At 38.6% G+C, this 23,312-nt stretch overlaps 1 protein-coding gene across 1 annotated transcript; it reads left to right on the plus strand.

Annotated features, from left to right (window-relative positions):
* The first annotated feature begins 6,031 nt into the window (after positions 1-6,031).
* LOC139717730 (uronyl 2-sulfotransferase-like) lies at positions 6,032-22,794 on the plus strand. Its single transcript, XM_071629231.1, has 8 exons — positions 6,032-6,137; positions 6,791-6,981; positions 11,929-12,054; positions 13,349-13,443; positions 13,980-14,127; positions 19,020-19,120; positions 19,601-19,767; positions 21,576-22,794. The coding sequence occupies exons 1-8, from the start codon at positions 6,032-6,034 to the stop codon at positions 21,740-21,742; spliced, it is 1,101 nt and encodes a 366-aa protein (XP_071485332.1). The 3' UTR covers positions 21,743-22,794.
* Positions 22,795-23,312: the final 518 nt, after the last annotated feature.

The raw sequence follows: 23,312 nt of genomic DNA on the forward strand, positions 1-23,312 counted from the left end.
AGACATGCTCTTCTAACTCACTGGTGATAGGAGTAGAGAGGTAGCTGATCGGCCTACAACGCAGCGCTGCATTTCAGGCAGGAGAGTCATGGCACAGCAGCCCCACGCATTAGGGCAGGGTACGCGCAAGACATGCTGCAGGCACTGACAACAGCTGAAGTCTCCTCCTCACCATTGCTTGAGGGTCTGAACACCAAATCAGACATCGACACTGACGAGCTGGGCTCGACGTCATCGCTAATACGCTCGACGTCATCAGCTAATACGCTCGACGGCATAGCAAATACGCTCGACGGAATCATCACTACATCGACGGAATCATCGTTATCTCGACGGAACCATCGTTATCTCGACGGCATAGCAAATACGCTCGGCGGAATCACCGTCAGGTAACTCAACGGCATCATATTGACGGCATCACCATTAGCTCAACGGCATCTCGGTTAGCGTGAGGGCAATTCCCGCTACTCTGACAGAATTCCCGTACCTTGGTAGTCCTCCGGTGCAAGCGGTAGCATCTCGGTCGACACGACGACAATTCCCGCCAGCCGGACGACATCCTCGACATCGCGATTATCCAGGCAACTTCTGCATTACCGCACAGACTAGTTCACCCCCCCCCCCCCCGTTCCCGTCGGACAGTATACATTGAAACCACACGTGCGCACAGTAAAGTATTGAACCACAGGTATTTTATTCAACCCGGGTCTAGGATGTGGTTATAAGATTAGTCTAGGATGTGTTTACATGAGGAAAGGATTTATTAGCATATTATATTATCTCATTGGATTGCTCCTGAACGTTTCTATAATTTCTTTGGTGTAAATACGAACGCAATTGTAATAGGTTTTTTTTGTGGGAAAGTATTGTAAAAATATATATATTTTTTTGAAGTCTTGTTGGAAAAATAAATAGCATAAGAGCTGCATTTTTTGTTCAGTAAACTCACGAAGTGTTGAAGTGTATTAATTACAGTGCATCTCATAGCAGAACCAGACTTATCGTCAGTCGTAGATAAATACAGATCTTAGAGCTGACAATATTCTACCTTGCATACAATGTTTTGGCATGACACTACTAGAAAATTAGGAAAAATAAGCTATTATGGTAACATAATATCAATATTTTTTTTTATCATAGACAATTTTATGTAAACTTTGGCTTAAGAGTACCTAGTAAGTATAATAGTACCGAATACAATTTCATTCACAGGCTGAACGTTCAACGTTAAAGGCATCGTGTGGTTGAATGAAATGTCGTTTGCTGGAAGAAAAATCCCCGTTGTTCAATGATGCTATTGCGAGAGATTACAGCGTTAGTTTTTGGATGATAAAAGGCTGTATGTCCTGCAATAAACCAAAGTGCAACGTTCATTACATCAATAATAGATTGCTTTGCTGCGTTTGTATGTTGCGCGTATATATATTCTGTCAGTAGATGAAAAAGGTAATATCAGGTCAAGGTGATTATGGTTCAACCTTCCAAATTATTAAGTCACAATTTTGCACATTAAGAAATAAAATGAGGGGAAGAGAGAAGGAGAAAGAGGGAAAAATTATGTGGGCGTTCCTAGCGTTCGTCGTGTATCACTACTCCCCTACCTCCTCTGTCAAGCTATCTCTCCTCTCTTTCTCTCTCTGCCTAACATGTTATACTGGTGGGTTACTTCATAGGAAATTAACGACGATCACTAATTCCTGTTCCGTATCCAAAAGACAGAAGGAAGCTAATTTTTTATGACGACTATACACTATTTCTTTTTTGTCTTTACAGAAAAACACTAAAAGAATTAGAATATGATGTTTGAAAACAATAACGTCAGCCAATAAATCTGACTTTGTTTCTCCAAAATGTGAATGGATCCATTCCAGCTGCTGATTGATATGCGGCCATCATAAAACACCGGAAAGAAGAGAACCTCTTTGCCACGTCAAAGTGGACAGACAGAACTATTGTCCAGAACAAGCCTCTCACGTGAGATAGAAGCTTCGCTGCCCTAATATCCTGAAATATTCTCTCATAGATTGATAGAGAGCTGAAATAACTCTGTAGAACACAATACTGCCAAATAATGACTGCACATTAGTCTTTGTCTCATCATTTCCAATTTCCAGAACCAGCAGAAGTTGACTTGTATTAACGCAAAAGTGGTTTGTGCATGACTTGCATTGGTGTGTATTTGATTACTTGGTGAAGCATTATCAATTCCTGAGACTAAGAGGTAATGTTGTATCATTATCAATAATCATGGCTATTGTCATAACACTCGCCTTTCCGTATCATGATATGACATTTTATGATATTATATGGTATCATAAATACATAAGGAATGAGTTCAGCGGCGCCATGATTCCATTTTTTTTTTTTTTGTTCCTGTTACACTGAAAATCGTACGCTCAGTTTAGGTCTACGCATAGTAGACATACAGCTAGTTAACTGATTAAGATCAACAAATGACCCCATCAGCTGAGACAGGTTTATGCTTCCCAGTCATTGCTGCAATTATATTTTCCTGACAGGCTGGTGTATAGGCATGCTATTTATTACAACGAATCAAGTAGCACCCTTCCTAATCATTTCTGTGCCAGGGACTTTAGACACTGTGTAAATTGCTGTGGGGCTTTCTGCGCAAATTATCATTCAAACTCACGAAGGGTTAACAGGGATTTACAACATCACAAGAATGGGAAACTGTTATTTCTATAAGTATGAAAACAGAATTACTTTAATGCAAGATGTATTCCACTTTGAGGCGACATTATAACGCTGGTTTCATCGCGTACAACTCCCATAAAGCGTATACTACCCGCGTGGCTTCTATAACCTTATATCTACTTTGCATTTACAAGGTGTTCTCGGAGTATTAAACACGAACTCTGCACGTTTGCCCGGAAAAACTTCACACGTGAAAACAGAGCCATTCATCGGCGCGGCTTTCTTGCTGGTTCGTGTGCATCCCGTTGCCTGGAAACCGCATGACTAGGCGCAGGGGAGGGTTGGTTGGTGATCGCATAATATTCGACGTTTGTCGTTAACGAAATCGAACGCATTTTCTCGAAGAATACGACACAGCTAATTATTTATACATTTGTTGATCTTTTAAAACCACATTCGCCCTCTATTAAAGGACAAAACATTTTCCCAACACTTGTAATATCTGCTTCATGCGTAGATACATACGTATGTCACGTATGTAAAGAATGATCAAAGGAATTTGTGATACGGCATTTGACGATAATCAATTCTTATCTCTTTGCATCATTATCTACTCAGTCACATACAAACTGAAAAAATTGATGTAAAGTAACTTTTCGTCGTTTTTAGGTCTTCGTAAAATGGCAGTAACAAATTGTCCCCCTATAAAATTGTTTCTTGTATCATCAAGGAATTATCAACAACTATGAATATGGTAAAACAATAATTTTGTCATCATTTAGTACACATTTCTGTTGTAAGCTGGCCATCCATGCTACTGAAAGGAATGCGCGGTACGATGAGAATTGAGAATTAAGAAAATAATAGCTTGCACGAGGCAAGTAAGGTTAAATGCAACCGGAGGAACGCAATTCGTCTTTGTGAAAAGAGAAGGAAAGCAGGGTAAAATTTGAACAATTGAGTGGTGTCACTGATTCCGTGTCAAGTAATTTATTTTATTTTAAACTATCAGGATTTCAGGCTGTATACCGAAACTTTGCCGTGTGCATGATTTCCATATTGAAATATTTCTTCAATATTGTTTTATCTAACATAGCATCACACACTTGATATTTCTACTCTATACATTCTAATACTATCCACGCGGTCATAAAACGCTATGCTAACGCAGCACCTTTTGCAGTTCACAGTGAAGACTAGTGCCATGTCGGTTGTGATGACAGTGGTCGTTGATGGCGCTATAATCGGTTACGCCCAGTGACCACCGGGATCTTCCTGGTGGAGATTATTCTTTTTATTTCGGCTATAAAGCTATCTTGATTTAAAAAAGAAAAATGTGTGATCATGGCTACGCCAAGTGAATATGATAATCTTGATTATGTAAAATGTATAGTAGCAAGGGCAAAACAAAAAAAGAGTAATTCCTCCCCGAGAGTGTGGTAGCATAATTTCAAACCCTTCTTTATCATGTTGACTTGAAAGCAGTACACTGAGAGATTGTTCTTCGACAATGGAGTAAAACAATCTAAAAATGTTCTTAAATTTGTTTTGTATAGATGATCTAGTCCTATTATGTAATGTAATTATTCAAGATATCAGACTCTTTGTTATCTCATATTTCCTGTATTGTTCATGTATAGTTAGAGGAAGGGGAAATAGTATTAACAAAAGACAAAAATATACGGGAGAACCTCGAAGGACAATACAGTTTTACAAAATAAACTATTGAACAAACTAGAGAGATTTGACAATTAGATCATATTATTAAGACTACAATAAACTGTAACGAAACTATAACGAAGCTTCTCTCTTATGATTGGTAAGAAGGTTCAATGTCTCTGAAGATTTTCACTCTATAAGAGCAAATCTATTTTGTGATGTTAATAAATCTTTGATGCTTCTGACGTCTAGCTCCCCTAGCCTACAGGCTCCCTGTGCGTGGATATGATATGAAACTTCTGAAAACAAAGAATAATAGGAAGATTATCATTATCATTATTATTCATGGTTTATTGAAATCGTGACTCGCAGCAATGAGGTTGCTGAATTGCTTATAACTGTACATAAAAGACACGATGCATATATATAAATGTAACAAAACTGTCTAATGCCTGTACTGCAAAATAAACTTACAATTCTTTATTCATACAGGGTGAAATGCAAGAAAATATGATATAGAATTCCGATACCTTACTGCGAGTAAAATGCCTAGGCTTAACTTTGAATATCTGCATGTGATAGGATAATATACTACCACATCCAGTTTTCCCCCACAGAGCTCCGGCCGTTGTGTTACCCTATGCACTAATTTGCAGTTCCGGAACTGTTAATTCGTGTGATGTACCATCTGTTCATAGATGTTTTGAATTATTAATTTTGAATGCTTGAGTGTTTCTATGGCAACTCAATCAATCAGCAAAGTCGTTTGCATAATGATAGAGTTTTATCGCAAAACGAGCTAAATCTATTCTTGTTAAGTTGAGATATTAGTGATTAAAGCTGCTAAAACAAAGAAAATAATAAGAAAATACACGTTATTCTAATCATAACTACTAGAATATTCCTTGTTATGTTGCAAGTGAGGTATTACTGGAAAGGCTTATAATCTTCCTCTATCTAATGATGGACTTACTTTGAAATGTTTGAATATGACGCTTAGACCATTTTTTTTTTTGCAATATACATGGTTTATAATAATGTTCCGCCCCAAGAAGGGAACACATTATAGGCACTCCATTCATGCAAATTTAACCCCATCCCTCAGAACACATAATTATGTTACACTCCATCCAAATTTGCCCATTCCCTCCTATCAATCCATCTCCGAGCTCTTCTATCGTGTCTATCACCTTCCATCCCACCCATTCCATTTCCATAATATATCTCCCTCGATTTTCTTCACCCATCCTCCCCCCCCCCTTACCGCCACCAAGGTCCATGCCGCCACCCACCCCCTCAGATGACCTTAACGCTTTCATTCGCTCGAAAGTTCAAGTTTATTCCCCAACAGGGCACGACGACTCGAGTACGGCCAGCTACATAACGTACACGTTACAAAAGTGTTAATTCAGTGGTACATGTGTATTGAGTGCAAAGATGGGTGAATACCCGAATCCGAAACGTCACACTCCCGAGCCAATCAACTACATTGTATTGTGAAATGTGAAGGTTTCCATCGAGGCACCATGGCTTGTGTTGATTTCGACTTCGCTGTGATACTGTACATGAATCTTCGCGATACGATGCTGTGATAACAATATCATGTACTGGCTGTATCGATAGGGAACAGCATTATGAATCAATGTTTCTCATTTTCGTTCGTGTCAGCTAGGCCTTGACTTCTTCCTCTCTCGCTCCGCATCAGTATATCAGCGACATGAAGTCCCCTGTGCGGTATAACAAATGTTGGAAGGCCATAGCGGTGATCACAGCAGCGGCAACTCTCGGATGGTTTTGCATTTCATTTCACGGAAGCCTTACTGGTGAGTGTACTCGCTATTGGGCAAAAACTATGACATGTCGTGTAATGATATTGTACCGTATATTTCTCTGGATGCAAGAATGCTGATGTTACCCAATCTACGCAAGCAAATTGTAGTATTGCTTTTGTCATTCCGCAGATTATCAAAGCCCATGTAAAGGGCCTACTGTGGTCTTCACTTGCACAGACTTTTGTAGAAAGCTGTAAGTCTCTAATTTGCCATTCACTTTGTATATTTTGTCTTTTCTTCAGCTAAGGAATTAATGTTTGCTTGGTTCGCTAGAATCAGGGATCGAGGCGAGCCACCTCCTTGCTACAAATAAAGCTGCTCGGACGTTGTAAAACCAATGTGATAGCATTTGTATTCGGAAAGCTAGAGAGAAGAAAGCTTTTAAAGGGAAAGTGGAGAAAGGAACCGCCCATCCGTGTCTTCCGCATCCTTGTGAGTGACGGGATCGAGGGGGGGGGGGGGTGGCAAAGGACTTAATTTGCTTTCTCATAGAACAAAAATAATCTATTCAGCTAGCTGGCACATAATAAGATAGTTATGTAATTATTTTCCCTCATGTAATAGTGCTTTCAATCAGGACGTAAACCTTTAACGCACAAAGAGTATATAGGGATAATGTGTTTATACTTTTGCCCCTTGTCAAGACTCTCAAGGTATTGTGAACAGCAGCAAACGACTCGCCCCACAACATTCGTCCTGCCAATGCACGGCCCACGAGGCGAACTCGACACAGAGATACATCAGTCGGATTTCGGCATGGAACGTCTCTTCCGGAATTGAGGCTATTTTGCAGAGGCCATGCGACTCCCGTTACGGTGTACCAGTTCTACAGGACGTAGGTTAATTCCTTTGCTTGGATTGATGCCATTTTAGGTTAGTCATAGACTGGAATTGATCACAATTTTGAGCCTATAAAGAAGATTATGATCATCGCTTCATGCTGGAAACAGCCTATAGAGTTTTGGGAGGAATGAATCTAAATTTTCATTTAAAAAAAATACACCTTTTAATTTTATGACTGGCAGTAATAAGCGGCAAACTAAAAGCAAAACCATACTGGAACTCAGAGACCTACTTTGCTGACCTTAAAGATTTCCCACAGGTGTACGTGTTGTAATGACATTTTCTTATTTCGTTATGATTATTGTAAGCGTAATAAACCAAAGCGATATTCATAGATATTGTCATAATATCTATGAATATGTGAAAGCGATGTTAGAGAATACGGTGAATTACAATTGAATTGTTAGAATGCAAAAGCTCTTTCGTGAAGAAAGGGGACTATAACCCCTCCTTACCCTACCCCTGCTCAGCCGGCCTGTACCACGCCGAACAGGACCAACCCGCCGGTCCTGCTCGGTCGTAACGTCCCATATGGCTTGTGGCTTGCTGGTTATTTCCCCCTAAAGACTGACCCTATTATCATTATTATCATTGCTACCCCTATGATTCTTTTTTTGTTTGCCAAAATTTGTCGGCCCTTTATACTTTTCGGGTTTTCCGGGTGGGCGCCAGAGTGCATGATTAAACATGCTATACAAACACACAATGTTTCTGCTGAAAATGGTCCAATTAGAGGATGTAGGGGTATTCCCACGTTTTTATGGACAATCAGAGTGAAATAGATCCCCAGGATATAAATTTTCAGCCCATCAGTTAAGGGGTAAGCTTAGGATAACCGCTTGGATTAGTAGAACACGACTATGATTAGCCAGTTCACGGTTATAGCACTAGTCTGCAATGACCTCTCCAACCACAGACTTTGCAATACATGGAATAGTCTTCAAGAAGAGTAGTTCAAAACAGCCATGCAGTAAATGGTAATTTACATCTCAGTGCTGTATGAATGGCTTTTGTTTATGTTGCTGAAAAGAATGCACATTCACCTGCAAATATCAATCTGTACCTGGTTCATTTATAACACTGACAGTTGTCATGAAGCCCTATCTAGGTTTTGAATACCTCAGTTGCAAATCCATTTCAAGAGAAGGTCTGCAATGACCTTTATCTGCACATGCTCAGATTGGAACTGTGAACTGGCGTACTAGTATTGTGTTGCATTTTGATCCTTTAAAGTGCACACCATCAATTTTATTTCTGACTCCATGATTCTACTGGATACATGCTTGTTGCTGTTTGACGAAATTAACTCTGTGCGAAGATGAGTAATTAAGTTCATGATAATAAGAGATGCCTCGTGTTTGGAACACTGGGAATGATATAAGCAGCTTGCAGTAGGAATGAGGAAGTATAGTGCATAATGACTTTGAGTCGATATAATGGCATGAAGTCAGACGAAATGCGAAGCCCATGGAAATGACAATGTCTTTTGTCGGGTTCTCGCGCTTATAAAGAAGCGAAACGTGATCAATCAGAGTTGCTTACTGAATGTCAGCATAATGCTACCGCTTTGAGAACAAGCCCTTTCTGTACCAATAAGTCAAGTGTAGTGCACAAATTTCACACACAAACCTATGGACACGTAATTACTGTGGCAAGCATGAGAGGAATAGAGGAAATCCACCCCAAAAAATATTCCCTATACAGAACGATACTACACTTTAAAAACATCGGTGTTAAATTTAAAGGTAGGGGATACCTTTTACAGACCTCCCAAAATGCAGCAAAACATTAAATATGAACCTCAGGGGACTTGCTTAGGCCACTGCTTCGAAATTTAGAAGTCAACCGTTATCTAAAATTTGAATAATGCACAAAACTCAACTACTCAGTAGTTCTGTGTGTCAGCCACACTTAAGCCTTTTTGTTGCATTCTTCTGTATTTGTGATCTATAAACACAAATCTAAAAGTACTAGAGTTGATGTAGTAATTAATAGAGTGTGTGGTAAGAATGTATATAGAAATGTTTGTAAGTGTTGACGAACTTTCTTCACAAAATATACATGATGGACACACATGCAGTACATGGGTCTGCAAAGGTAGCCTAGTAATGTACTGGAATTTATGGTGAGCCCCGAAAACAATTCAATTCAAAATCTAACTGTCAAAAAAATGTACTAAATGTTACCTTCCACTTTGAATACTTTATGGGAGTTTCGAAAATGATATTCTCTTCAACATACCACTGTATTAATACAACTCTTCATTTAAGGCATGCAAATGGGATTCCCTACCTTTAACACCATGGATGTTAAATCTAACACCGATCAAGCTTCAATAAAGGACCACACCCACAGGTGTGATAGAAAATGTATTGTGACGGTGCTAAAAAGTGTTCACCTGGCACTTCATGGTGTTAGTTTGACACTGTGGCTGGTGATATTTTTGACACTGCGCTAGAGTTAATTCATTAATGACACCGCATGGTGTTGATTTGATATTGGTGGTGTTAATTTCAATGGTATAACATCCGTCCAGCTTCAATAGGAGACCACACCAACTGGTGTTACTCAACTGGTGTTACTGTGGTGTAAATGTGTTTACACTTTAAAAAAAAACCAAGTACTTTATCGGAAAATTCTTCATCGTCGTCAAGTTGTTCAGAATTAACAAGAAATTCAGTCCCTAAGAAACTATTAGTATATAAAAAAAAAACAATTTTATATTTTGAAATGACACCCGGAGGTGTTAATCTAACACCATAAATGAGCACCGGAAATTTAACACCAGCTCGGTGTTTCATATTTAACACCGGACTTTTTACAGTGTAAAATGACATAAATCGGATAAGAAATAAGGAAGATATGACATTTTGAAATTGCACAAATTTTTTCAGAAAACATTTCTTGACCATTCCTCATGAATGTTTAAATCAGCAATTTAGCGATGTCATGCTCTCACAATTTCTTATTCATATCATAAAGAGAAATGACACAAATCTCATTACATATGTATTTCAAATGTATAGATATACAACTTGTCTTAAAACCACCCAAAATATAAAAAAAAAAGATCAAATGTTAAATCTGATATATCTTGGTATTGGAACATGCTTTTATTTGTATTAACTAAAAATATTTTCTTCCGAATTTCATATAACATACATGAAAATGTGTGAGGGTATCTTGCTGACTTTTCGTCTAGCTACCAGTTAGATGATAACCCAGAAAAGGAAGGAGAGAAAGAAAAAAAGGGAGGAGGCAAAAATAATGAGGAAGGGGGAATAGGTAGAAAGAATTGAATGGTAAATATGCAGATGTCCTCCAAATAACATAAATTAAAGACGAAAAAACTAAAATGACATTCAGTTTCAACAATCTTTACACCATGATTTGGCAATCCGAATTTAACGCTCCATGTGTACTTTCATAATTGGTCATGATTTCTTCAATCATTTTCAAGGCATCTTTTTCGTAGATATCTGAACGTTTACGCAAATGTTGTTTCATGATTAACGCTTTATGGACTGGTGCGAGAGACTAAGATACAAATTCGAAACATCTTTACTGATCGAACCTACAATCCTGAATAGAAGACAAGAGCCAGACAGAGGCTCGCCTCTTAAAAAGCCCTGTCTGTGACGTCACCCGCTGTCCTCTGACTCAAGACGAGAATCTCTAGAAGATTGACCTCACTGGCTCACTGAGCTAAAGATCAGACCTCGTTTGCCGGCATTTCATATCCATTGTCTAAAGGCATAATTTACCATTTGCAGATGAAACAAAAATCCAGCATTATTGCTTTAAAACAGTTCTAAAATGTGAGTTACGGATAGAAACAACCACTGTAATAATCTGAATTAGTATAATCAATATTAAATATTGTTAAATATACAAAATGTGAACAATAGTTATAATAAAAATGTTTCCAGACTAAAATCTCTACAGTTACGGTTTATTGAGAAAAATACAGATATCTCCTTATATTTTAGGCTTCATTGCGAAAATCTTATATGATATAGTATATTTGTGGTACAACAGACCTACACATATGCATTAAATGCCATATCTTGATTTTTTTGTAAAATCACTGTTCCAAAAGGTAAACAGGATCTTTAATGTATATTGCCTGTGACACGATTGAATTTCGACGCTCCAATTCCACCTATGAATACACAGTAGCTACTGCACTTCCACTCGTTGGTGTATTGTGGACGTGATCGTATGGTCTTCCACCTGACGTCCTCCTTGCCCGTCAGCCCCAATGCTATATCTCGAAATACAACAGCTTACACTCACTTGAAAGAAAGATTGAACCTGTGATTTATGAAGTTAGGTTATCCAATGATCCAATAGATGTGAATTGTTGTATATTTTGCAAATGCTTACCATTTCACTTCAGACAAAAGTATTACTTTCTCAAGAATTTACTAGGTCTTAAGTAATACAGTCACAAAGAAACAATATAACTCATATAAGTAAAAAAGAAACTGTGATTTGCTTAGTGTGAGTAATCTAGTATTCATTTGCTATGGATACTGTTTGCTCAGTGCAATTGCAGAGTGCAAATTTATAGGCAAATTTAGACATCATGTGCAAACCCATAAAAATCAAACTAATGGCAAATGTTTCATCAGAACCTGACGTGACAAAAGCGAAGCCACGAAATTCTTTATTTTCCGTGATGTCATGACGCAGTGATACGAGAAATGATACAACATTTATATGATGATTGAAATTGGGTTTTTTCATAAATTTTGATCGTGTTTGGTTATCTAATGTTTCTTTATTAATTTGTTTAGGTTTTTTGTTGTTCTTATTTTTGTTATATTTATATTACATGTTTGATAAAATTTAGTACAAAGGGGATATAGATGGTTTTCCAGTGGAAACGTTCAGGTATAAATGATCACGTTTTCTTGTTTCCTTGGCAACCAAACAGGATATAACGGTAGTGTACAACAGAGTGCCGAAGTGTGGCAGTCGGGCCTTGCTCCAAGTCGTGAAATGGCTTGCCAAGAAAAATGGAATCCATGGCCCGGTTTCCATGGTACCACCAACAGACAAGGTATCTCATCTATATATAGCAGGTTTCTTTTATTTCTCTTGAAATTTAAAGTGTGTAGCTTTTTGCGATTATTAAAGGACAAGTTCACCCAGATGTGTTACAGCAATGGCTGCAAAGAAGCCTTAAAAATGCATAACTTTTAAACGGATTGTCTTATTTTCCTCAAATTTTCACTAATGTATTTTACTAAAATTCACTCAATCCACGCATACACTTTGAAAGTAAATGTCTCCTTTAAGAACATCAGGGAAACAGCGTGAGCTATTGTGCAGCCATCAGTTTGCTGATGTAAGCAGTGGTTTGTTTTGAAGGTAGAATATGTCACCTTATCCGGAAATTACTGTGAGTATGTCAATGAAAGAGTGGAAGTACATTTCTTGTAACCGCAATATACCGCTATTTTGCAATTAATAGGTAATAATAGCCACAAACATACATGCACTGTACAAATATGACTTTAGATATGAATGATAATGAATTAATATAACTTAGACAATATTCTAGACAATGGAGAGAAAGGGGGAGAAAAAGAGAAACAAATATATCAATTTTATTGGCGTAAAAGTTTCTAGTGGTTCATGACAAATTATAAAAATGTTACTCCAATATGGCAGGTCATCGAAAGACGACAACAAATCATTATTAGCTTAAAAATCATAGACTGCTTCGTATACTACAATATAGGCATAATATATCTCTATAACACTATTTATACCACAACGCCCACGATATGAATACTCGTTTCGAAGGCAACTTCTGTTTACAGGATATGAAATGCCATGGTAACATCCTGGTGACCAACGGCATTTACCCTGTGACCTTGGCGAAAAAAACAAGAATAGTGAAGAGCAAAAAATAAAATGATATAGATAATGATGTGTCATATCATACTCTTCATTACAAAGAGTTTCTATTACCTCTCCCCTCCAATATGTGTGTAATAAGAGAGTCAGTACCACACAATGCTAACTTGATAAAGTCGCAAATACTGAACGCTAGAAAGTTTCTACAGAGAGGTCGATAGGAAAAATCAATGACAGGAGAAAGAGAAAGAGAGAGAGAGAGGGGGGGGGGGGAGGGGGAGTGATGTATCAAAAGTGATGCCTAAATAGCTTCACGGATATAGATAATGGATACATTCTTGGAATCAGATTTGTGAAAAGCGATATAAACAACGAACAAGGCGGAACAGAACAAAGAACTTAAACAACTCCTATCGTCTGGAGCTTCCCTATGAGTAAACTCAAAATATTATACTGTCATCATAGTATAATGGCTTTTACCTTGACCACAGTCTGAGCTCCCGCTGTTGACCAGAACTGTGGAAGGGGTCAAGTCGAAGACCAAAGCCTTTGTCGAGGGTCATGTCCATTACCACGGGTTTGGCAAGTAAGTCAAACTGCATTTATTTATACTTCAGCAAGATTTCACTCTAAACGACGAAGCAGTCAATATGCCTGTCAAACAAACCTACGCGCAACCTCGTAATAAAATTGGCGAAATCTTTAACCTACAGGAGCACTTAATGGTCTCATGTTACGAAAACATTTCTCTAAAGTTTTCATAGTATGACAAGTTTGTTTCCAATTTGACATAGACTCTTTCAGTCAGATTTGTTTTTGGAAAGTCCGCAAAATCCATTCAGATCCATCATCGTGATAATGCTATAGAAGAATATACCTCCGTGTATCTCCTGACTGTCTCCCAAAATGGAAATCTATTTCTGAGCCTTTGTTTCCAATTCTCTCATCTCTGTTCTCGTAACTATGATACCTTGCCTGAAACCAGGCAGAATTCACTGTCTCCTAAACGTTCATCTTTTATGATTCATCATATAATTCAAGAGGCTCATTTTTAACTCTTGGGAAGGCGTCATTTCGAGTTGTGCACATCATTTCTTGGTGTTCCTTTGCATCTGTTTCTAGGAAACGAGTCTACTTCATCAACATTATCCGTGACCCGTTGGATCGTCTGGTCTCCAGCTTCTATTTCAGTCGCTATGGAGACGGGCTGATGACGGACAAAGCGATGGCTGAGATGAGAAAACGGGTAAAACCGGAAGTCATTGACGAGGTGAGAGGCCAATCCGAGGTCATATCGGGTTGTCGAATCCTGTCGTGATTGATCTTACACTCAGCGGGTATAGTAGCCTTTTGTCAAGGCCCTCTGGCTGCATGCAGTCCAACTTAACTGAGCTCACGTCGTTCGCCCCATCATGCCCATTCGCTCACCACCATACAGCAAGAGGGCTTTGGCGAAAGGCTATTTACGGGTAAAGAGGTAGGTAAAGGTCAGGCTGTTGACAGTCTCGTGACCTACATTCTCTGAGAATCGCAGACCGAGAGTTGAGACGAAATACAGTGCTCACGTTCTTGGGAAAATTGTTTCTTCTGTTTTCAATTGTAGGTGCCTTCGTGTAAAAAGAAAAGGAGTAGATTCGAAAGAAGAGACTCACGAACTCATTGCACTTGAAAGGAGATTCAGTAATATCAATAACATGAACACAGTGGCGTATCTAGGGAAAACGGCGCCCGGGGCAAGCGCGAAAATTGCGCCCCTAATTTCTGAAAAAGACTAGTGTTAAACCCCAACCCCATCCCGGTAGAGACTTTAAGCAAAGTCCACATGATATGCTTTTCAAGCCCTTAAAAGGGGTGTTTTGAGGGTGATTTAAATGTAATGAATTTTGATAAATTTTGGCGAGCGAGCGCAGCGAGCGAGCCCAAAATTTGTGTATTTCAGCTGACAAAACATGGAATTCTTGTCATTTTTTGCTTATCAAATCGTACAATTCTAATCAAGATAGTGACGGCCTTATAGATAACGATTTATCTATACCAACAAACTGAGTACTTTAAAAAATATTCTAAACCAGAGGGGCATTTCATGAAGCATTTTGTCCGACAACTTGTTGCACAAAATTTGCTTTCAGCCAATCAGAAGCAAGGATTTCAGTAGCTTTTAACAGTTTGTCAGACGAAATATCTGACAAATTGCTTCATGAAATGCCCCCCCCCCCCCCATGTACGCGCGAGTGAGCCGAAATTTGTATTTCAGCTTACAAAACATGGAACTCTTGTCATTTTTTGCTTATCAAATCTTACAATTCTAATCAAGATACAATGTATAGTGACGGCCTTATAGATAACTATTTTTACCAACAAACTGAAGACTTGAAAAAATACTCTGAATTAGTACGAGCGAGTGAGCCGAAATTTGTATACTTCCGCATCATCATCACGTTTTGTTCTTATCTCCTTTTTATTTTGATAAATTTTGGCGAGCGAGCGCAGCGAGCGAGCCGAAAATTTTTGTATTTCAGCTTACAAAACATGGAACTCTTGTCATTTTTTGCTTATCAAATCTTACAATTCTAATCAAGACACAATGTATAGTGACGGCCTTATAGATAACGATGTTTACCAACAAACTAAGGAATTGAAGAAATACTCTAAATTAGTACGAGCGAGTGAGGCGAAATTTGTATACTTCCGCATCATCATCACGTTTTGTTCTTATCTCCTTTTTATTTTGATAAATTTTGGCGAGCGAGCGCAGCGAGCGAGCCGAAAATTTTTGTATTTCAGCTTACAAAACATGGAACTCTTATCATTTTTTGCTTATCAAATCTTACAATTCTAATCAAGACTCAATGTATAGTGACGGCCTTATAGATAACGATTTTTACCAACAAACTAAGGAATTGAAGAAATACTCTAAATTAGTACGAGCGAGTGAGGTGAAATTTGCCGGTATATTTCCGCGTCATCATCATCACGTTTTGTTCTTATCTCCTTTTTGTTTTGATAAATTTTGGCGAGCGAGCGCAGCGAGCTAGCCGAAAATTTTTTTATTTCAGCTTACAAAACATGGAACTCTTATCATTTTTTGCTTATCAAATCTTACAATTCTAATCAAGATACAATGTATAGTGACGGCCTTATAGATACGATTTTTACCAACAAATTGAGGGCTTGAAGAAATACTCTAAATTAGTACGAGCGAGTGAGCCGAAATTTGTATATTTCCACGTCATCATTACGTTTTGTTCTTATCTTGATTGATTTTTTTGGCGCCCCCCCCCCCCCCGTATGTTCGGAACCGTTGGCGCCTTCTTTTGATCCAATTGGCGATCGCTTCAGAACGAAAGAAATTGCAGCCGCTGCTCAGTGAAACATTTTGTCTGCTAAATATAAAATGACATGTGTGAACACAATAGACATTGTCATTTTGTCGGCTTCATCATCAAATTTTGTTCTTACCTTCTTCTATATAAAATTTAGAGAGCGAGCGCAGCGAGCGAGCCGAAAATTGTATTTCAGCTTACATAGAATTCTTGTGTGAACACAATAAACATTGTCATTTTGTCCGAGTCATCGTTATGCTTTGTTTTGATCTTTTTTTGAGTTGGTTTTCTGCCCCCCCCCCCCCCCCCCACCATTCTTCCTCCCCCCCCCCCCCCCCCTTTCCGGTGAGTTTCTTCTTCTTCTTCTTTCTTTTTTTCTTTTTTTTTTTTTTTTCTTCGTTTTTTCTTTTTTTTTCTTCTTCTTCTTCGTTTTTTTTTTTCGCCCCCAAGGAGTGGCGCCCGGGGCACGTGCCCCCCTTGCCCCCCCCCCCTAGATACGCCACTGCATGAACAGGAAGGGTGAATACAGATAAAGACATTCTTTTAATTATTTTCATAAATTTTCTGGCACGTGATAGGTTGCCCAAGATTTTTGTTTTCCTCATGCCTAATTCATTCCGTCAGTCTTCATGATTAGTCTACCGGAAATTTCATTTTAATGGAAAGATTGGCACGTAGAGCTGAACAAGGGGAAACTGCTGTAATAAGGTTGGTGCACTGTAGTCAATTGCATTTCATGAAGTGCAGTCTGCGAACAGTGACGAATAATCCCTATGTTTGTCAATGGCCAGAAGTGAGTGAAGGACATTACATGATTCCTGGAGACACTGAATATTACTCCATAGCAGGTAGAGAACCACTAATATGTAGGCTGCATCTGCAGAATTGATATTGAATACTAGTTAGTTGTTATATTACTTTGGCCTTATTCATTAAAAACACAAACACACGTACAGTGTAAATGTTAACTATTATACAATGGCGGATTCAGAGGGGAGTGGGGCAACGGGGGCGCGTCCCCTCTTTAATTTTTGGTAAAACAAAAGAAATAAAAAGAAAAAATGGAGGGCCGCGTGCGCCCCCTCTAATTTTGTTAAGGCGCCTCGCCTTTACGGAATTAATGGATCCCCCCCCCCCCCTATGAAATTACTTAACCCTGTGACTCTCTGAGGGCGATTTAAACAAGTACCATTCTCATTCGTCCCTTTGCACCTACACCTCAGTCTATCCTTTCATTGAAATTTATTAATAAATGGAAGTTTGTAGTAATTCTTAGGTGAGATATAAGTCGCGGAGCGTGCCTCGTGTATATAGGAATCGATTCACGTTTTCATGTAACAGCTCTTATGTGATTGATAAACTAAAAATGTTGTTATCCTCACGTACGTTGCAGGAGGCGAGCTAGACGGGTATTTTTCTTATCCTTTTATAGGCTATTACCGCTTTAAGGTAGGGGTCCCATGATATCCATGGCAACACGCTCTACCCTTTCAGACAGACGGAAACAATTAAGCAATCATGATAATATTCATAAACTTTCTACTTTATTGTTGATGCACGTTTAATAATCTTTCAGCCTTAGATACATGCGCCACGCTATATTCTGGCCATTACCAGGGTGGGCCTAATGGACTAAGTCTTGTTCTCTGCACCGGAAGCCCAATTTGTCAATCTATGATTGCTGATCCTTTGATCAATCCGCTAGCCAATATAAACGATTACGTCATACAGATAGGTGGCCGGGGAACATCCTATGATATGACTACAATTCTGTGTTTGCGTCGCAGCTCTTCTCTACTAGCTGCGAACGCTATGTGACTTCCTATTTAGTCCCTGCCCTTAACTCTCTGCTTTTCGCATTAATGCCTTGTCCATAAGACAGGTATTTGTATGAGATCTGTCTGTGTACATGTGACTCATCGTCACAGCAAGGGTTGATTACAACCGTTGTGGATTGCTGCACCGGTTTGTCTTAATGATGTCTTATAATAATTGTACGTACTCTACCGGATCACTTCACACGTCGCACCTAAGTTTTGTCACAAACTCAGGCAGAACAGGAAACATAATTTTATATTAAATGGGTTAGTCAAATACCGGTTGGTGATTGGCTAAACACAGTCACGTGATGGAGGTACATTCGTTATGTTCACCCATGGGCGAACATTCTTGTAATGTTCTCCCATGGGAAAACATTTTCATGTAACAAATGACAGAGGCCTACGTAGGACCGCGCCGCGCGCGCACAGTACATTTGGCTCTGCGCGAGCGAGCGATTGAGTGCATTGTGCTGCTGGTGCAGTGGTTGACGTTGACGTATAACAGATGATGACTTTTGTTGTCGGGAACATGTACCAAACGTTCCACCCTCAGGGTTTGAAATACTATTTCGGGAGGCTATAAGTCCCTCGACTTCGTCTCGGGACTTATAACCTCCCTCAATATCATTTCAAACCCTTTGAGTGGAACATTCGGTATGTTCCCTCCCCCGCCAGTCATCATCTATATAAAATTCGTGAAAAGTGGCGGAGCGCGGCTCCCGATATTTCTCGACATACACATTGTAGAAGCAGTGAGATAGATTGGTACAGTACGTCAGTATTAATCAACATGTTAGAAATCGTCATTAGTAGTTTGTCATTAACGGCGGCACCCTCCCTCCTCTCTCCCTCTCTCTCTTCCCCCTCTCTCTTTATTTCTGGCGTACAAACACACACACGTAGGTACCTACCACACACATACACACATTCTCTCTCTCTCTTCTACATATTCTTGGGTGTGTTTTTTTTTTGTGTCTTGTTTTTATTTCGTTTTTCTTGTCATTTTTTCCCATTTGTAGACATTTGATGAGTGTGTCCGCCAGAATCGCCGCTCGTGTACAGGACCCAAGGCATTGAGTCGCATCATGGGGTTCTTTTGCGGCCATCATCCAAACTGTAGGTGAGAATCAAAGACATGCTTACCCCACCATTCCGTACCAGACTGACCGTTATAAGGTCAATCATTGTCTCTATCGTACACACAGTGAGCTAGTTCGACCTATAACACGTCTATATGGACGTCAAATTAACCTAAAGAAACTTCTGTGGTCAATTATCTTAATTATATGGATGACAAAAAAAAATGACAGAAAACAGATAATAGTATGTACGAAGGTGAAAGCTTTTTTTTTTCATTTATTAAGGTTTTTGGTACTTTGGTGTGTCCAAAGACCAGTGAAAGGATATTTTTATCACTCACACTATCCATTCACTTAATAAAGGTAAGACTAATTATTCTTCTGTTACTATAGTAGCTAAAATACGTCAAGATTAGTTTGTAATATTCTGTGTGTAGAATATTGTTTCTGTCACGTAAAGCGATTTAACACGTGTATCGTTTGTGCTTGATAATATTGCATTATCATGCTTTATGTTCTAGGAAACCAACGAAGTGGACGTTAGACGAAGCTAAAAGAAATCTCGACCAATACACTCTCGTCGGTCTGGTGGAGGAGTATAATATGACGATGAGGGCGCTAGAGTTCCTCTTTCCGTTCATGTTCTCTGGCATGGTGAAGACATACACGAAGCTGAACACCCAGACTGGTAGGCCAAACAGATGATCACCGCGGATTTAGTCGGCCATAAATTTACAGAGACTCAAACTCTCCAGCGTCGAGACCAGTTTGCGTAAACTTCTTCATTTTTTTGATTTATTCCTTTCAAGGGTGTATCTCCCGCTTCAGTAAAGAGGAAATCCATCCCAAAAATGAAATAAACTCCAAAAGAAAGAGAAAAAACATATCTACAGAATGTTCCAAAAATGACCAAAAAATCGGATATGAAATTTAAAAGAAGATATGGCATTTTGACATTCACATTTTTTGGGAAAACATTTCTTAACCAGTCCCCATTAATATTCAAATGAGCGACTTGATGATGTCATGCCGTCTATACAATTCTTCATAATGTATTATATGAAATTAGGGGAAAATGTTATTTCTAGCTGATACAGGTAAAAGCATATTCCCATACCAAAATTAAATCAGAGATAACGTTAATTTTCTTCTTTTTATTTTTAGTGGCTTTACGGCCAGGTTTTTTTTTTTGTTAATTCATACAGCGGAAATATGAAATTTTGTCATTTCTGTACCTAAAATAATTGCATAATATCCCTATAATGGTATTTTTGAGACTGTATAGTAGTCAGGAGAGGGAAAGGAATAAAGATTTCACTTGATTCATCACCAAGGAATGGACGACTGAAGAGACACTTGTTGTATCTCTTTGTACTAAAGCGTTACGGAAAATGAACACCGTATCTCCTATTAGGAATGAAGTCAGGCTTTTTTTTTAACCTTTGTCAAATCCTTTTGGGAATGAAAGATTAAATCTGGGAGGTGTTACAGAGATGGAGTGGCAACTCTTCGTAATTCATGCAAACACATGTTTGGGTTCAAGGCGTTACAATGTGATGTCTAGCATTCCACTACGCTTTGAAGTCATGCTCGGCACCGCTCTAGTTGCAAGACAAAGTTCGGAGACGAAGAACGCATTTCACCTTTCGTTGAATTACAAGCTTTATTTTACCGCAAAATTTAAAATGAAATACTCGAATTGATTTAGAATACACTATAGTTTAGGAAAGAATTCAATATTGTAAACATGTATTTTTTTAGTTTCTTCGTAATGCGCATATCGAAATGAAATGAAAATTAGGCCCTCTTAAAAACCTAATATTTTTCTAAAATGCGCACATTTCTGCATGTTAGTTTTCTATCTTTAAATCTTGGATATTTTAATCTTTCAAATAAAGCACTCCGCAAAAGCGTGTTCCAGCGTGCTTTTAAACTATTTGCTGTTAAAATTGTCAGTTTTACATTGCATTTTGTTTCGCTTCTCCAATTCAAGGTACGCAAATTCATTCTTGCCATCACATTGAAAGAGAGAGCGAATTGCAGTAGGGGCAAGTATTTCTGAATGTGAGACCGCTAGTCCCGATTACTGATGCTCTCTTTTGTCAAAGCACATGGGTAATGCCTGTAATTGAACGCATAACTACTCGGCGGTGCCGCGCATGACTTCAAAGGAGAGCAGTAGTTGTCTCTCCTTCTGTAGCACCTCCCTGATTAAATTGCCAAATTTCGTTGCAAGCACAAATCCGCACCGACGCAAACCCACTCTCTTTGATAGATTCCTCTGTTATGCGAAGTAAGCAATAGTAAAGTGCAATATAAAATCAAGTGGTATCATCAAGATTGATAATGGCACAAGTTGTTTGGTGACAAGGAGTGATATTACTTAACAGTCGCTTACGATTAAGAGATTTTTTTACATGTTATACTGTCTGGGCTGGTTGATTATTCATACATGACTGTATTTCATTAATTTTACTCTCTCAATTCAAATTCCAGATTTCCGCTCTAAGGCACACTCCTACCACCACATTCCCCCGTCACCCTGGACGGTCACCACCATGCGGGAACGCCTGCAGCTCGAGTACGAATTCTACCACTACGCGCGATCAAGATTTTACGCGCTCCTCAAAGAGCTTCATTTTGTCGAACACAATTATTCGTGACACCGACTGAAGAGGAGGCTTGTCTAGACAGGTTCGGAACATTGCAATAAAACACACCAGTGACATGTGGACTTAAAGTAAACCAAACCCAAAGAGAACTGTGGATTGAGTGAAAGCAGCAACATTAGTAGAGCACGTACATGAGTGAAAGTTTGAAGAAAATCGGGACAATCGATGCAAAAGTTATGAATTTTAACAGTTTTTGATGTTGGAACCAGTGGATAAGGAGATTACTTGAGTTAATAACATCATGTGTGGACAACAACATAAAGAAATTATAAAGACAATCCAACATGCTTTCACTTTTCTAGCGCAATGATATAGCACTTCACTAACCGCTTTCAGAAAGCAGGAGGAATGATTACTATACCTTGTCATTATGTCAGTATCAAGTTGATGGAATGTGAAAAATGAATTTTTGTGGAATTGCGTCTATAACTGTACATGATTTCCTAGGTAACCAATTGGGCTTTTGTCTTTGCTAAATGAGATTCTCTCATGGTAAGACCGTGATAGAACAAAGGTAGACAATTAGTAGGTTGGAAAAAAAAATGTGCTAAAGTGTAGAGAAGTTTGACTGTCTTTTGCAATGAAAAGAAAGATGGTGTCCTGTGGATGTAAATAAGTTGTATTGATAGCATGACCTTGATGTCCTAAGTAGACTAACGACATGAATACAATGAGAGGGCCACGTGCTGAGATATTAAACATATACTCAATTTGAATGTCCACATTATACAATAGACGTCTTCCTAGAAGGCTCTCGACTCGATTAACCATGATATATTTCTCTCCAAATGATGTCATTACGGCATACGTAGAAAAGCCTCTCAGTGGTTCACGAGTTACTTTTTTTTTCATTCTATTTGACCTTATACAAGAACGTTGTGTTTCAAAGTCATCGCGTTCTTTCCTCTCCCTTCCAATGTTGCGTCATTTGTTCATGGTGTGTATTCTTTTGTTGTTGTTGTTGCTGTTACGTGAGCGTGCTTGTATATGCTTGTTTGCTTTTTTTCACCATATTATTTCCCTGGCACACACGGCTCGACAAATAGTGCCATTTTGAGTTCGTATGTCCTCTATAGTTTAAACAAGTACTATAGTAAATTTCTTAGTATTAACTACTATATATTTCAGTTGTAATACTGGAAGTAGATACATTTTTAGATATGTTTCTCTCTCTCTCTCTCTCTCTCTATATATATATATATATATATATATATATATATATACGAAATATTGGATATTGGCATTTTTTTCGAATGATCCTCGTTATACAAGCTCGTCTTTACAGTAGATCATTCTTCAATCGCTTATGTACATTTACTTTTGTTACCACTTCAATGTATGCATTGTTTTTGCAGGGAGGTGGGAAGAGGTTTTTGACATTATTTTCATTCGATTACATACTTTGTATTCAACTTTATGAAGGAGAAAGAGGAAAAAATATGTGAGCGTTCCTAGCGTTCGTAGTGTATACTTAATCTTACTCTTCTGTCAAGCTACCCTCTCTCTCTCTCTCTCTCTCTCCCTATCTCTCTCTCTGTTTAACATATTACTGGTGGGTTAC

Source organism: Diadema antillarum, unplaced genomic scaffold (assembly GCF_040938485.1).
Source record: "Diadema antillarum isolate AM-2024a unplaced genomic scaffold, OU_Dant_1.0 scf00000081, whole genome shotgun sequence".
NCBI lineage: Eukaryota > Metazoa > Echinodermata > Echinoidea > Diadematoida > Diadematidae > Diadema > Diadema antillarum.